The sequence below is a fragment of the Poecilia reticulata genome, chromosome 13 (assembly GCF_904066995.2).
Source record: "Poecilia reticulata chromosome 13, P_reticulata-male-v2, whole genome shotgun sequence".
NCBI classification, from domain to species: domain Eukaryota; kingdom Metazoa; phylum Chordata; class Actinopteri; order Cyprinodontiformes; family Poeciliidae; genus Poecilia; species Poecilia reticulata.
Window position 1 is genome coordinate 22,972,832 of NC_088842.1, and position 17,018 is coordinate 22,989,849.

The 17,018-nt window shown below is 39.7% G+C and overlaps 2 protein-coding genes and 1 long non-coding RNA gene across 3 annotated transcripts; 2 read left to right on the forward strand and 1 right to left on the reverse strand.

The window, feature by feature from the left end:
- Positions 1–870: 870 nt before the first annotated feature.
- Positions 871–2,639, forward strand: LOC103474829 (T-box transcription factor 10). Its single transcript, XM_081614839.1, has 5 exons — positions 871–1,080; positions 1,273–1,374; positions 1,735–1,906; positions 2,013–2,168; positions 2,289–2,639. Exons 1-5 carry the CDS (start codon positions 872–874, stop codon positions 2,358–2,360), a joined length of 711 nt encoding a protein of 236 aa, XP_081470965.1. The 5' UTR covers position 871; the 3' UTR covers positions 2,361–2,639.
- LOC108166823 (uncharacterized) lies at positions 1,270–2,709 on the reverse strand. The gene is made up of 3 exons (XR_014090639.1): positions 2,635–2,709; positions 1,821–1,888; positions 1,270–1,352 (listed from the first exon to the last, which is right to left on the reverse strand). It is a non-coding gene; the product is annotated as an uncharacterized LOC108166823 (long non-coding RNA).
- A 2,946-nt stretch (positions 2,710–5,655) lies between these two features.
- bace1 (beta-secretase 1) lies at positions 5,656–16,994 on the forward strand. The gene is made up of 9 exons (XM_008426079.3): positions 5,656–6,556; positions 9,816–9,904; positions 10,247–10,463; positions 12,536–12,673; positions 12,764–12,898; positions 12,988–13,089; positions 13,246–13,395; positions 14,901–15,072; positions 15,568–16,994. Exons 1-9 carry the CDS (start codon positions 6,218–6,220, stop codon positions 15,804–15,806), a joined length of 1,581 nt encoding a protein of 526 aa, XP_008424301.1. The 5' UTR covers positions 5,656–6,217; the 3' UTR covers positions 15,807–16,994.
- The last annotated feature ends 24 nt before the right edge of the window (positions 16,995–17,018 follow it).

The following is a 17,018-nucleotide window of genomic DNA, read 5'->3' on the forward strand; positions in this document are numbered from 1 at the left end:
ACATGAGGCTAAAAGTGGAAGCAAAAGCCTCTGAAGCAGAATCTTATTGTTAAAGTCCTGCAAACTACTTTTCACTTCTTCTGTGATGTTTATTTAAATTAGCAATAAAAGTTTGCTCTAATCATGCAAACTGGTATGGTGGAATTCAACCCTTAAGGAAAACCAGAATTTTAAGCTGGACATCATGTGTAAGTGCAGTCTCCAATTAGCATGGTGTTGAAAATCTGGCCTTATGAATAATAAAAACAGAGTGTTTCTGTTCTCATCTGTTCACACCCACTAACATCAAACTGTTACATGCAAAATGTTAATCCAACTTGGGCTTCAGGCTACAAGTCACAATGAAATCTTCGCTTCTTCCCAAAGAATTGCATTCAGGTCTTCGCCGCTCTTGCAGCTTGAATGCAGCGAAGTACGTCCAGCTTTGATTAGTTGGTGTCAATGCCACTATGAGTATTATAATGGATGAGGCCAGCTTGGAGGTCCCCAGTGAGAGTTCTGTGCTCTATAAAACCACGCTGCTCCCCCAGCCACAAACAACCACTCAGAGAACCTGATTGTACACATCTACGGAAACCGGAGGGAGAAAACTTTGTACAGGCTGCTGCCTTTTTGTTACAGACTGAACTTGTGGGTTTAGCTCAGTGTGGGGCAGCAGCTAGCAGCCAGATTTGCAAAAACTAATAGGAGTGAACAGACACATTAATAGACACTTGTAGACACTGAAAGGATGAACGGTGAGTGTTTTCTAAGTATTGTATTGATGATGCGTGCTCATTATTTTACACTCAGCTCCCCCCTTCACCAGGGACAAAGTGGTGAAGGGGCGAGCTGACCCTGAGCTGCTTTGAGAATTTGGAAAAGTGTAACAATGTACATGGAAGTTTGCCTTCTTTTCCTCTTAGGTCTTGCACTGTCCCAGAGCTGTGAACTTTCATTGCCTGGCTGCACAGATGGAGGGGCGCTATTCATCACCAAGGCCCCCCAAGTCTGTGGGGTCAGAGTTCAACTTGAGATGCAGGCACTGTGGCGGCAGTTTGACCAGCTGGGCACAGAAATGATAGTTACAAAATCTGGAAGGTGACGAATGCATCATACAACGTACTGTGGCGCGTTCTGTAGTTAGACTGTCCCAATAGCTGAAACTGTCTAACTACAAAACACGCTGCACTATGTTCATCCACTAGCTCTTTTTGCTGTAGTCTTTTTTTTGCATTGTTTAATGTGTTTCTTTATCTGTTTGTTTGTTTTTTTATATTCATAAAACGGTAGGAGGATGTTTCCAACATTTCAGGTGAGAATCTCTGGAATGGATCCTTCAGCCGAGTATGTTCTGCTCATGGACTTCATCCCTGTTGATGACAAGAGATACAGGTTAAGCAATATTGATTTCTTTAATAAACATGAAAACCGTTGCAGATTAAGCTTCCTTTACTTTTACATTGTCTTGAGAGTTTTGATTAATTAAAAAAAGAAGCTCAAGACATTCTAATTTAAATATTTTCTGTTTATAAGATTTCAGTTTGTTTTTAATAAGCCATATAGTTTAACGTTTTAATTATGCTTTAATTTAAACATGTTTTAATGTTTGTACTCTATCTGTGCAAGGTGCCAGACAGAGTTTATCTATCTAAATTTCACTACAGAAAAACTGACTTAACATGTTGATCATCTGCATCCTTAAATTCACATTAATAAAAAAAGAAAATAGTAATAATAATGTGTGTGTTTCAGATATGCGTTCCACAACTCCTCATGGTTGGTAGCAGGGCGAGCGGATGTTGCAGCCCCAAGCAGGATGCATTTCCACCCAGACTCACCGGCCCCTGGAGCCCAGTGGATGAAGCAGACAGTGTCGTTTGACACTCTCAAGCTCACCAACAACCTGCTGGATGACAATGGACATGTCAGTTGGATGTTCTTATTGCTTTTCACTCCATGCTTTAATGAAACAGCCCCTGAAATGTTTATTTAAACTGACTCTTTGTTTTCTCCTGCTTTCTGTTTGTAAGATGATTCTGAACTCCATGCACCGTTACCAGCCACGCTTCCATGTAGTGTATGTGGACCCAGCACCCAACAGCCATTTAAACGCCTACAAGAACTTTTGCTCTTTCTCCTTCCCTGAGACACGGTTCATGGCCGTCACCGCCTATCAGAACCACAGGGTGAGAACTGGACCTTCGGTAGCCTAAATACTGAATGGGCCCAACCATTCCCATATAGATGAAGTAAATGGTTTAAGAGAAAAGAACATTTTCAATATCTGAATTTTTCTATGCTTTTAGATAACTCAGTTGAAAATTGCAAGCAACCCATTTGCTAAAGGTTTCAGGACCACAGACCCACAGGCATGGTGAGTGCCAGTCTGCCCTAATTCAGCTTTTGTCCTTGACTAGCAGCAGAATCCTGACATGATCGTCTTTTTCCACCGTTATCAGCTGCTAAATGATAAGGCTGCGGGCATGATCACAGCTAATCTTTCACCTTTGTACTGTCTTTCACCCGTACAGTCTCCCATGTCAGGGAGGGGATTGCTTCAGATACAGTAGACTGATCACAAATGCGTGTAAAGGCACGTATACAGCTTTCTAGAAATGACTGAGTAATTGCATGTAACAACTGTGTTCTTACATTTGCATGCAGGGAAGGTGCCGCAAGCTCCCTTCCAGTATCCTGTCCACCAGATGGCGGTACAGAGCCCCTCACCACTAAACCTAAAGATCAGAGTCGTTCAAAGTCTTCAGCCAGTGAGTATTTTACAACATATTACTTTTCAGCTCAGTGCAGAGTTTAATTGTTTAAAGTTGTATGATTCATCCAGCAGTACTAAGACTCTTAGTTATAATTTATTAGTCCCATTGTATTTGCACAACTTTACTGATTTTGAATAACATCTTGTCTGTTGGAGTTTATAGTCTCTCTTTTTGATTCTCAAATGAACACGTGAATTTTGTACGTTTTGTACATTTTTAAATTTACCTCCTCAGTTGCACATTCCTTTGGACCAGAGTATTTTATTTTTTTTATAACTCCATGGAATTTAAGTTGAAATTTTCTCCTTAAGTTACAGTATTTTTTCTCCTTAATTGGTTTTATATATTGCATATTTCTATCTTTGAGTGAATCTACTTGCTTTGATTGCCTGCGGCAATTTCTGCGCTTCTGCTGCACAGAAATTTCCCCGCTGTGGGACAATAAAGCATATTTCTATTCTGCATTGCAATGTTATAAAGCCGTGTTAATAAATGTCTGTTTGCTCAAGAATTGTAATTACAAAATATGGAGCAACTAAATTAAACTATTTAAGCATTTTTCTCTTCATTTACAGGACAGACAAGTTCATCCTCTGTGCTGCTGCAGGAGTGTGAGCTGCCTTACCAAAAAGAGGACTCTGTGGAAATCACCATGGAGAGCAAAGATGAGAACAGTTTAACAACATCTGCACATTTCCTCCATATCCCTGTGTACTGGGATTGCACTGGATCATCTCACTAGAAAGCCAACCTGTTGCAAAGCAAGCAAACAAAAACCAATTGTTCCAATTAGCCCTTTAATGTTTAACTTCTTTCCTTCTGATATTTATGGATATAGTACACTTATGGTAGTTCTAGTTACTGGCCTCCATGACAGACCCTTTAAATTACTTATTAAATCCTTTCAAAACAAAACGTCAAAGGTGACATTGTGACATACATTATTAATGATGCCACTGAAAGAACTCAGGAGCCACAGAACAGAGAATTATTTCATAGTAACAATGACATAACACACATTAAAATCAGCTAATACGGTGGTTCCCAAAAAGTATATACACCCACCTCTTAAATTACAACTTTTTTGTTTTGTTAAAAACAGGGATTGCCATAAATGATTGCAAATGCCTTTCCACACCTAATTTTTAATTGTATTTTTTAAGTGAGAAAGAAAAAAAACAAGAAACAAATCTATTAAAAATGTAGAAATGAGTAAATGAATAAAGGCACAATAACATGGTTGTAAATGTCTGTACACCCTGAAACTGAATTGTTGCTGAAGCACCTTTTGATTCAGTTTCACAATATGTCATCTCTTGTCCATTATTGAGGTAACACTGTTTTAAAGCTACAAAAGGAAACCTCCAAGCAGCATGTCAGGGAAGCAGCCACTTGCAGGCTCTACCCAGGCAGATAGATGAATTAACTGGTTTATATCAATGTTTTATATCATAATTACTTTAAAGAACAGAATGTCAAAAGAAAATTAACATCTGGCTCTGAAAACACAAGCAAAATTTCAACATATAAATGTTCTGAAAAACTATATTAAAATTGTTATTTATTTTTCTGTTTAATTTATCTGTAATGGGCTCACACCAAGTTCATTTAAATTAAGTTCATCATCACTGTGAGAGGAGACAGATACCAGAATTAATATGTGTGTAATACAGCATTTTAATACCAATAAAAACATTTAGCGTATGCGTATACGTATGACATAGGCCGCCCTGATTTTGCTTATAAGTATGTCACAATATTATTAAATATGAAATATGTATTCCTCTAAAACTATAGAGAGGATGAAAGAGAATGGAGAAATCCTTTGAAGCCAAAGAAGTCAGGCTAAAAACTCCATTACCCATGATACCACCTCTTCTCTGGAAGTTTCTTGGAAGGGAGGGGAGAACTGAAAAATGATTTTGCTTTCAAAATAAAATACAACAAATGTTCAGCAATTTTTTTTTTTTTACAATGTTGTTTCTATTTGTTAAAAGAAAAGTGACATTATTGTCGACATATTTTATTGGGTATTGGATCAGCAGTCAATAATAGCTAAAAAATTCTTTTCCTCCTGTTTGCCATATGGTTGGGGTGCTACAAAAGACTGCGAGCTTTAAAGATCAAATGGGCCAATAGACCTGACCCTCATCACAATACAGATAATAATCCTCTGTCATCCATATGTGTGCAATAAATATCTAATGTTGTGTGTATTATATCTTACAACTCTGAAAAATAAACACATTTAGCAAACAATTATTGCATGTACCACTTAATCTGTGTTTCTTCCCATAGCTGTTCTTCCCTGTCACGACCAAACCAATACGTAACTTATTGGAAAAGAGCCAAAAAAAAGAAGAAATTATTTGATAATTCATCTAGTTTCACATAAAGATATCCCTGATCACACATCTCACTCCAGGTTTGCCCAGCCCTGCACTTTTCTCAGCCGAGATGGTTCTACTATCTAGGCAGGACTGAAATGTTTGAGTTTTATGAACAGGATAATGGTTTCATAAACCTAATTTTTCATTAGAAATAATTTCTGTTTAGTTTAGAATTACATAGCTGAAATATATGACCAGACTAAGTAGCTGCAATTTGGAGTTGGAGATGGTCAAATGCAAGCAAGGGTCTATAAAAACACTGACAGTATCATGTCAATGTCATTAGCCAATTCTCTGTGTGCCACATCAGGTAAAACACTCAGGCATATAAATAAATAGATTGTGCATGGTGGCATCCTTTGAAGCCGGCCATCCAAAGCAAAAGCCTAGAATATGAAAGTTGTCAACTAAATAATTTTGATATACTTCTGGTACTCTATGAGAGAACAGCGAGGAGGTTATTTTGAAAAGTCCTCCAGGAAACAGTTTGGATTTGCAGTTTAACTTGGCATCATTGATGCCTGCACCTTCGCAGATCTGAAGGATGCGACGGAGTAGATGGAGGAGGAGGAAGAGGAGGTGAAAGACAGGAAGGCGGAGAACAGCATGAACAGGACGGAAAATAGGGAGGATGCGGATTACGGTAGCCTACCGGCCAGTCTGCCTTCTGGTGATGCTTTCGGTCGTTTAGTACAAAGATGTTCGGGTAAAGAGACCCAGGCCTGCGGCTTGTCGTCACACGGAGCAAGTGCTGGTGATTTATGCGTCGCCTCAAATTGACACCGAGCAAAGCCTGAGCGTTAATTGAGAGGACGATTTGATGTCTACCATAGGTTAGTGTGTAGTCTATTAGAATGACTGATTTAATTTAACACTAAAATCAGCCAAATCATATTGAACCTCGTGCCTTTTAGCGTTGTGGGTCAACTGCCATAATGGTTTTAGCCGTCGTTTTAGCATCATCCCCTCTTGACCCATTCTCCCGTGCTGCTTCGCTCTGGATGTCAAGCTGAAAGCCGCGCCGCAAAGTCAGCGCCAAACATCAGAAATAAAACTGAGCCGTGGTTAAACATGACGGGGTCAAGGCTGCAGCCGCGCTGTTTGACGGCACTATTCATATGGACGACTCTATGTCTGCACAGCAGCGGACAACCCGCACCTGACTCCTCGGGCCTGCCTCGAGCCATCCGCGTGCCACTGCGGCAAGGCGCTCGCGCCGAGCAATCACTGCCGCTGCCACCTGCCGCCGAATCGAAACGGGGACGCGGCACCGCGAGCGAATCCCCTGCGCGCAGGCGGAGAGGAGCGGCAGAGGGCGGTGTCAGCTTTGTGGACATGATCGACAACCTGCGTGGGAAATCCGGTCAGGGATACTACGTGGAGATGGCTGTGGGCTCTCCTCCGCAGAAGGTAAAAAAAAAAAAAGTCTGCTACATGACCACTTATTGTCGTATCACACATGTCATTAAATGTCACACAGGTGCACAACGATACAAATACATTTACCTATGGTTTGTAAAAAAGCAACAACAAAACAAACAAAAAACATTTACTTATGACTTTTTAGTGTGTGGATACAAAACTGATATAAATTATGATATAATATATCAGTTTTAAATTATGATATAATTCCAGGATTGTTGCTTTAATTAATCATATTTAATAAAATTGTTTTTAATTTGTCATAGTGATGGTTATAATATTAACATAAAATGCTATATTAATGTTAATTATGTTTTTCCTACACAAAAAGCTTTAAAATAAATCAGGGTTGCACCTAATGATTATATTCTTAATCAATTATTCTCTTGATTATTTTGATGATTTATTGATAAAAAATGGCATGTTCTACATATTTTTTATTTAACCACTTAAGCTTATTTTGTACAATATTAGAAACACATTAAAAATGCAAAAAAAAGAACAACAACAAAAAAGCAATTCAGTTTCTTTTCAAATGCGTGAAAAACAATTACCTGCCTCAAGTGCAAATAATCTGCATCTAAAAAATATTATAACATCAACATGTGAAAAGCTCAGCCCTTTCTGTTTGATGTAACATTTATAGGGCCAATCTGTTGATTATCTTTTTGATTAACTGATAAATAGAAAAAGGTGCTTAACAGGATATTTTCTTAAAGAATCAAGGTCCTGTCAGGAGTTCTGAGTTGGACATTTTTAAAATGCAAAATGTCTAAATATTTTTGTACAGTTTTGGCTTAACTACTGCTCTGAGTAAATTATTCTTTCAGCAAATGACTTTTTTGGGTCAGTATACTCAAGTTATGACAATTAACAATTATTTCAACAATCGATTAATCAATTTTAATCTAACTAATCGCTTCAGCCCTTAAATAAATGGAGAAAATATACTCTCCCTAATAGCTTGTTGCAATTTGAGATCATAAAGGGGAATTACTGCAAACTTACATCACTCCCGCAACAGGCTTTAAAGTTGATTATTCTACTTTCATCGCAGCACTTTAAAAGTCCTTCAATTGTACCTTCTGATTGTCCACGTCTGTGGGTTGGCTCTGCCATGGCAGGTGGCCTGTGTGTGAAAGAATCTGAAAAGAGACAGACAGATAATGGGACCATTAATTCTGCAGAGCAAGGACTGCCAGCTGGGCGCAGCTGCAGTGCACAGGCTGGCACACAGAGGGTGACGGCAAAGGAAAGGAGAGGATAAAACGAATGAATGAAAGCTGAGGAAGGGAGGAAAGAAAATGAGCGAGAAGATCGAGGCGGAGAGCGGTAGAGGTGAAGGAAGGGAAAAGGAAGTGGATGATGGGTGTAGGAAGAAAAAGATGCGGCAGACGATTGATGTGGGGAGTCAGACTGGGAAGTCCCTGGAGAGAAAGAAGCCAACTGTAGCAGGAGAGGATGAGCGAGACAGTAGGCTCTAAAGTCCTCAGTGTAGGTGACACTCGCTCTGAGAGACACCAAAGCTTTCAGAAAAGGTAGAAGACAGATCTGTGGGGTAGAAATCCCAATTTTCAGGACATTTTTTTCCATCCAAATCTTCATAAAGTTTTAACTTTCAATCAATTATTCACTTTAGAAGTCAAGAGGACGTTGCACTGTGTATGTGTGAGTAAAGAAAGGAAGGTTTTGCTACCGTACTTGAAAACAAAGACAACATAATTACACTAGGACTGAAATTTAAACCTATCTTTACCATCTCATGCTGTATTAGCAATATTTCTGATTAAAGTATGTTCCCATGAGAGGATAGACCGTTGCCTTATCTTGAAAGAATACTAGCATTTTCAACTCCAGGTTCAACATTAGCAGACAGACTTTAAAAGCTGAAAAGGATAGAAGTGAGCACTTTGGCTGTAAAATATTCCTCCTTTTTATTTTCTGCTAAAAATCTAGCTCTTTCTTAGTTTGAGCTGTAGAATTGCTTTGAGATATCCAAGAAAACGTAATTTCCTCTTAGACAGTCTTTACAACGCTGTACTGCCTTTGGCTTCTTATATTAACACGATTGAAAATAGCCAATTTTGAATATTATTCCCCCAACACCACCTTTCACACCAACGAGTGTTGTTAGCACTCATGACTGCTCTCATATTTTGTTCACTGACTGCACAAAGGTCAGATTTCTGAGCCATGCAATCTGGATTGCATGGCTGATTTCTTTGTGCACCTCCACAGACAGACTTACTAAAGCTTCTCTTAAATCGCAAATATTTTCTAGTAAAGTTTATTTTAGGACCATGTCATCTAGGAAAAATGCCGTAATGTTTTATAGACCAAATTATGTGTTCTGAAAAACAATGCAAACACTAAAAAGTTCTGAATCCTTCCAGCAAAACTGGTGGCAAATATTATGGCTGGAACAAAAAGGATCATGAAGAGAGGCATTGGGGGGGAGAGTGCAGGGAAAGCTCTCAGCGTGTCAGGATGCAGCCTTCAGTGTTGGTGTCCTGCTGAGCTCTGAATGTTGTGGTGAAAGAGGCAGCTCTACCCTGGACAGTCAGCACATTTCTGTCCAAGGGATTAAAGACACAAGGTTCAGAATTAGGACAAACTCTGGTAACGTTTGAGTAGTTCTATGCGGATTATGCTTGTGGATGGTACAGTGTGTGTGTGTGAGATTGCATGCGTGTGTGTGTGTGTGTGTGAGAAAGAGAAGAAGGTAGACAGCGTCAGGATTTATTCTAGGCTGTCAGGGCTGGCCCTTGAGACAATAGCACTTCTCTGGGTATTTTAAGAGCCAATCCATTATTGAGCAGCTTGCTTTAGCTCTGCGGCTGGCTCTCTGGGTGTTTCTGTGCTACCGCGCCTCTCCTCACTACCAACATCCTGCTCTTTTCTTTCAATCTGTCACCGGCGACCTGTGAAACATCCAGGCATGAATAAAGCAACGCCGAGTTGTACATTTTCTGCTTTGGCGAGCGTCTGTATGTTCGCTCTATTCACACGTTCGCTGACTGTTTTGACTGACGGCGCAAAATATGATACTCTCATAGAGATGCAGACAGAAGAGGAGGAAATGGCAGAGAGGAAGGGGGGGAGTAGAATACGCAACTTGAGAGGCAGGGAGAGTTTGAGGGGGAGACGGAGATGGGACAGACAAGGACATCTGGGTTAGAGGGAAAGAACTGCCTGGTATAAAGAGTCCCTGCCCATTGCACAGTAATGCAATTTCTCTTTTCTTTAGTTGAATATCCTGGTGGACACGGGAAGCAGCAACTTTGCTGTTGGTGCAGCTGCACATCCCTTCCTCCGCAGATACTACCATCGTTCACTGTGAGTTGTCACTCAGTCGCTACACACACAGGAACTTGCAGAAAGTATTCACATCTCTTTTTTATTTTTTTTAACTACCCAATTGTTTATATTTGGCTTGCATTTGTATTCACCCCCTTTACTCTGACAGCCATAAATAAAATACATTTTGAAATCCTTTTCTCTTCCACTTTACAGTTATGTGCCACTTTGTGTTCCTTTTTTCCACTTAAAGTCTCAATGAAATGCTTGTTATAATGTGGAAAACTTAAAGACGTTTGAATACTATTGTAAGACTCTGTAAACGAGTAAAACACTTGTTCACAGAAATAATTGACTGTAGTCTCTTGCACTGGTGTTCAGCTCTAGTTCATACCGAGACCTGGGCAGGAGTGTGTACGTTCCCTACACTCAGGGCCGCTGGGAGGGGGAGCTGGGCACTGACCTGGTCTCTGTGCCACACGGCCCCAATGCCACGCTGCGCGCCAACGTCGCTGCCATAACCCAGTCAGACCGCTTCTTCATCAACGGATCAAACTGGGAAGGAATCCTGGGGCTGGCCTACGCTGATATAGCTCGAGTGAGTTTTTACGACTTATTTCATTAATGCCTTGGAACAATTTCAGCTTCAAGCTGTGAGGGAGAAACTCTGCTGCTCACAGTCATATTAAATGAAACAAACTTGGAAGTTAATTTCTCGGCAGCTGCGCTATTGTGGGTAGTAAAATAAAATTGGCCCTTAGAGATTACTTAGCAAAGATTTGTATTGGCATTTAATCTGAGGAATAGAAGAAGACATGCAAATTTCTAATTTTCTATTTGTAGCTGAACTGTTAGGTCAAAATTGGCTTCTAGGCAGCAGCAACTTGAATAGCAAATTACTAACAAGGAGATTTTTCCCATTTTCATTAATAGCCCTTATCACATTTGTTCCCTGCTGGTATTAACTGCAGTTCTAAGGAACTGAATTGATGAAAATGAGTTGCACTGCTAATAACAATGTTATACATTAATACGTTCATACAATAACCCTTTGGATACCTCAGAACAGGACAGTTCTGTTTTTTACATGACCAGTTGGAGTCGTGCACAGATTATCCTGCCATCATTCAACCCTGTTTATTCTGAGTCGAACTAGCAACATAAATTGCTGTTTTATATCAAAAAGATGAATTATTTTCCCTCAGAGGTAAGAATGTGGTGACTGCTATATGAGTGCATGTCGGCGTGGACCCAGCTCAAGCATTTCTCAATCACAGGCAGACCTGATAATGGAGAATGTTTGCCTCTTCTCACTTTTAATTTGTCTTCAGTGGCCTCTTCTTTGCTTTAAATATAACACTAGAAACTAAAAGCACAACATCAATACTAATCTAATAAGAGCTTCCAGGTGGGTTTGCAGAGGAGTGAACCTATTGTTTAGTGCATACTGTTCATAACCTTTTTGCAAGTATGTGTAAGTGTAGCAGAAATCACAGCACAGATGTTGTTTTTAATTTACTCTTTTTTTTGTCAGCTTAAAGACTTCATTAAAGAGGTACGCCAACCTTGCAATTCTTCAAATTTGGCCACAGCTACAAATGTTGTCCTAATGAGTCACTATTAAATCAGACGTTCAGACCCATTTAGCTTTCTGATGACTGAAGCAGAAAAACATGCAAATGAGAGAAGCTTCTTTAGGAATTGGTCCATAATGAACTACAGTTCTTGTGAGCAAAGGCAGAGAGAGATTAATTAAGCAGTCTGCAACTTTAAAAAAAAAGGTCATGCTGTAAATCCTGTATGATGATATTAGCTCTGTGCTAATTGAATATTCTCACAACTTAAATATTTTTAAACTTGAAAGAAAAAAAATGAATGGACAAATTTTAATTTATGTTAGAGCTCTGAACTTGGTTCAGTAAGTTCAGGCTGGAAACTATAACTATAGCATCCTCTGTTTTACAACAACAGTGTCTTCAATCAGAGGCCTCTTCTGACCCACTGTAATACAGACTGCTACAGGAGATTCCTCCTGCCATCAGCCCCTACACCAGCTCTTTGGAGAAAAGTAGTTTTGAATCTTAATTTAATTGATTTAGTTTAACCCCACTCTCCCAGTTCTGTTAACGTGCTACCAAGGTGTCCCAAGTTCAAATATTGTGTCATTAACTACCATTGATAAATCTGACTTTAATTACAGCAAACATGGTGTGACGAGTAGGCATGCTCAGAGGAAGAAATTGTAGATTGATTCAATCCAACTGCAAATTACTAATCAGGTCCTGAAGCCACAGACACATTTCTGCATTTTGGGATTATAATCTGAGGTTTTTGTATTGGAGAAATCTATGCATTTCAACGGTCAAAATACAAGTGTGAAACATGTTGGTTTAAGTATCGTAGTATGTAATCCTTGTATTTGATCAAGGATTACACACTATTGTCGATGAATCAGTAAAAGAAAGACTAAACAAGTCCATTAAAAAAAAGAAAAAAAAAGCCTTTTTCCGTTTTATTCATGAAAACTGAAAATTTTAATGATGTCACAAACTGGGAAGCTGGGCTGATAACTTTTCAGCTGGGGAGTCAAGAGGAGCTAAATGAAGAGCTAAATGTTTTTGTCCGTCAATCAGCTTTTCCAACAGCAGCACTTCTCTCTCTGTCTTCCAGCCGGACGAGACGCTGGAGCCTTTCTTCGACTCTTTGGTTCGTCAGACCTCTGTCCCCAACCTCTTCTCCCTCCAGCTGTGCGGCGCAGGCTTCACCCAGAACCAGTCGCTGGGCAGCTCCACGGTTGGCGGCAGCATGGTGACCCACACACAAACCCAAACCGTGATGTTTTGTTTTTGTTAAGCGCTGGGTTCATTTAGTTTTTCCTGCTTTTTTTTTTTTTTTTAGATCATCGGTGGAGTGGACTCGTCGCTGTACGTCGGAGAGCTTTGGTACACTCCCATCCGCAGGGAGTGGTACTACGAGGTCATTATTGTTCGGATTGAGGTGAACGGACAGGATCTTAACATGGACTGTAAAGAGGTACAGTTTTATCAGGGATAAATAATTTGAAATGATCATTTTTCTTCTAAAAAGTTAGGTAACAAACATGCAACATGTGTGCTCTGCAGTACAATTATGACAAGAGCATCGTGGACAGTGGAACCACCAACCTTCGACTTCCGAGGAAAGTCTTCCAGGCTGCAGTGAAGGCTATTGAAGCCGCCTCTTCTGTGAGTCCTTTGCATGTGACACATATGGTTGCAATCTTGATTTTCCTTTTATTATAGTTTGACTGAAATCTCTTTATATAAAAAATTTTAAATTAACCAAAATAGCTCAAATTTATTATTTTTTTTACTGGACAACAAATAAATGTCTTTGTGCAGACGGAGCAGTTTCCCTCTGGGTTCTGGCTCGGGGAGCAGTTGGTTTGCTGGCAGGCTGGAACTACACCCTGGCACATCTTCCCAGTGATCTCCCTCTACCTGATGAGTGAAAACCGCAACCAGTCCTTCAGAATCTCCATCCTGCCCCAGGTAACAGCGCTCTCGGGTTCTGGATGTGAATTTATTTATTCACGTAGAACAGAAACGGACCGACCGTGTGTTGCTATCGATGATACATGAAGATCAGCCCTGAGTAAATGTTTTGAAACTGTCCAAGTTTGGCTCCTGGATTTAAGATTCATTGAAAACATTTAAAGCAGAAACTTTATTCACATTAAGACTCTCAACACTTGAAGATTTTCATTTTTATAATCCTTTTAAATTAAAGCTTTTTGAAAAGCGCTTTTTGTGCTATCAGAAGCAGTTGAAAGTCATTAAAACGCCTCAAAGTGGCTCATTGAGGCCTCAGTTGTCAAACCTATGGGTGGTTTGTGACCTTCGTGCTACAGCGTGATGCGTCGTCACGTTTCTGTTGCAACTTCTGCTTCAGGTAAAATCCACACTGAGAACAAATATACAAATAAACACATCAACTGATTGTGTGGGAGTTTAAAGAACAGAATCGCAGTAATGTGCAGAAGTCATTTCCCTCTAGTGGACAGTTATGCTATTACATCTTTTTGTTTTTCTCCTCTGCTGCTTGTTCATCATAGTTTTAAATCTGAAAATTGTGTCTGAAATTGAAGGGGAACTTGTTTGACTGGAAAGGAAATATGATTAACTATTTTTAAACTTGCCCAAAGTTCCCATTCACTTAAAAGAAATAGAATGTTAAACTGAGGAAGACAGGAAAAAAAAAAAATTTCTCATCTCTTGGGAAACATCAAAATCTGTAAGCTGAGAGCGAAAAGATGATGTGTTCTTCGGGAAGGCTGTAAGTTCCCGAAGGACTGGTGTGTACATGTCCCCACCAACTTGCAACACAAAGTTACTTCCTTGCTTCTGCTGCAGGGCATTACGATCCCACACCTCTACGATTCAGCTCACCACTTCGGTTCCCTGTTTTCTCCATTTAGAAAATAGGAAGCAGTTTTTTAAGGATGGATAATCATTTTTAAGGATGACTAATCATCCTCAAAAAACCGAGAAACATTGATTTCTAGGATTTTGAATTCTAAGAATTTCTAAATCCTTATAAACTAATTTCTAAGAATTTAGTCATTACTTAGAAATGACTAAGTCATTTAATCTAAAATTAAATCCTGGCTAATTTCAGTTACGTCATGATTTAACAAGAGAGCAGCTGCTGTTTCACATCAGGTTAAGTTGCTTCAGGAAATATTTTTTCCTCTTAATAAATGAAATCATAGTGTAGAAACACATATAAACACTCAGGTTACAGTTGTCTGATGCTACAGTTTGTATGATAATAAACAAAAAAGTGGGTCAGAAAAGCAAAAACAGAAGAAAGGGGTACTAAGTTTTTAACAACTTAGTGCCCCTAATAGCTAAATCCACATATGGCTTTGATGCAACTGATGATGTCTACAGAAACTACAGGTTTTCTTTTTGGAAACTCACCACATATACCTTCATCTGAAGCCACGTTTGAATGTTTTCCTCTTTTTATTTGCTTATTGTTTCTGTCTGTGCAGCAATACCTGCGGCCGGTGGAGGATGTTGCCTCTGCTCAGGAGGACTGCTATAAGTTTGCAGTGTCTCAGTCCAGCACCGGGACAGTGATGGGAGCCGTCATCATGGAGGGCTTCTATGTCATTTTTGACCGAGAGAAGAAACGCATCGGATTCGCCGTGAGCACCTGCCATGGTGAGGAGGAGAGGACAGAGACAGGATGAAGGACATCCTGTCCTTCATCCTGTCTCTGTCTCTGAGAGACATGAACAAAGTGCTCATTCTGATTCTTGAATGTATTATTTTGTTACTCTACAACAGGCCTCAGTGTGTTTTCACTGGGATGCTATGAGATGCTAGCACAAAGTAGTGCATAATAATGAGGCAAACTTTGGTTTTGGGTATGTTTCTTCCAGCTTTTCATATCTAAACTGAAATGTGTGATATTTTTAGATATTCATTTACAAAAAAAAACATGCATTATTTTTTTTTTGTAAACTTGAGTTGGTTTGTCACATGATATTCCATTGAAACACATAGACAGTTGAAAAGTGAAAAAAAAAACATGAAAATGTTCAACTGCTATACATGCTTTTCAAAAAGCTTTGCAGTTAGGGTTATAAAGCACAAAACTAACAAAAGTGAGTTGAACAACTTGAATTCCTTATGTTCATGTTTGTCCGTTCTCAGTGCACGACGAGTTCCGCACGGCGTCAGTGGAGGGCCCGTTCCATGGCGTCGACCTGGAAGACTGCGGCTACAACATCCCGCAGACGGACGAGTCCACCCTGATGACCATCGCCTACATCATGGCGGGAATCTGTGCCCTCTTCATGCTGCCTCTGTGTCTCATGGTGTGCCAGTGGCGCTTCGCCCGCTGCCTCCACCCACACGGGGACTTCGCAGACGACATATCGCTCCTAAAATGAAGGGGCGCGGAGCTGAGGTGGCTCCTTTCAAACTGACGGTGCTGTTCCCAGAAAGCTTTGAAAAGATTCTTCAGGAATCACGGAGACACAACAGAGAGAGAACCTTGCTGCCATTGGGTTGTTTGTGTGAATAACAAGAGCCATCTTGAGCTTGAGTCGGACAAGAGAAGGTGCTGCTGTCAGTGTCCACTTTGTCTGTTTAAGCTTCTGTATCTATGCAGATCAGCATGATTTAAGGAACTGGTGGGAAAATGCAAAACAAACATGTAAAAAGAAAAGAAAAACATTGATGGATCAGCTGGTAAAGATAGGTTTCTTACCTCTGCAGAGCTTTGATTGGGTTATTTCATTAAAGAACAAACTGACCCTTTACAAACAAAACCTGGATGTGTATTAAAGATGGAGAATCCTGGTTGCAGCCGGCTTCGCGTTGCCGTGATTTGAATATATGAACAATTGGTCACGTGTGTGCTTCTGTAGCTCTTTTATTTGTGGCTTTTGAGTGGATGGCATTAATTGTTGGAGCCTGCGTATTCGTTTGCACAGCTGTAATGCATACAAAGAGTTTATGGAAAGGTTTTAAAAAAATAAAAAAGTCATAAGAAAACTGCAGAATAATGCAAATGCTAGTGAAGAGTTCTGGAAAAAGCTAATGACGTACACATAAAGAGGCTATTTAATAAAATATAATGTCAAGCATTTACTATATGTAATCTGTTTTTGCAGAATATGATCAGAGACAGATCGCACTAAATTTCAGATGTCATTTCTTTTCTTCTACTACTGATTAAAGCCTAAACGTATCTACTGTACATAACATTTGTGCATTCCAGATTGTCTATTTGCACAGACACAGATCACAGAGTGCTTATCCTCGCAAAACTACTGCTGCACCTATTTGATGATTTGCACATGTAAACACACTACATGCTAACAACAAATGAAGAGGGCTTCTATCACAGATACACACACAGCCTAACAATAAGTTTTTAACTGGGACCATATCTGCTTTGAAAGGGAAACCAGCCCTAAGTAAGTTATTTACTGGGAAACATGACATATGTCTATTAGGGACAGTTTGTGTTGTCTCCATAAAAGCTGTACATAGATTAACTCAGATCTGGATATTTATCTGTCAGGTGCTGGCAGCTTTGTTGAACCAATAAAATACTTATTGTAACTGTAAAATGTCTCCTTTTTTTACATCCTGGT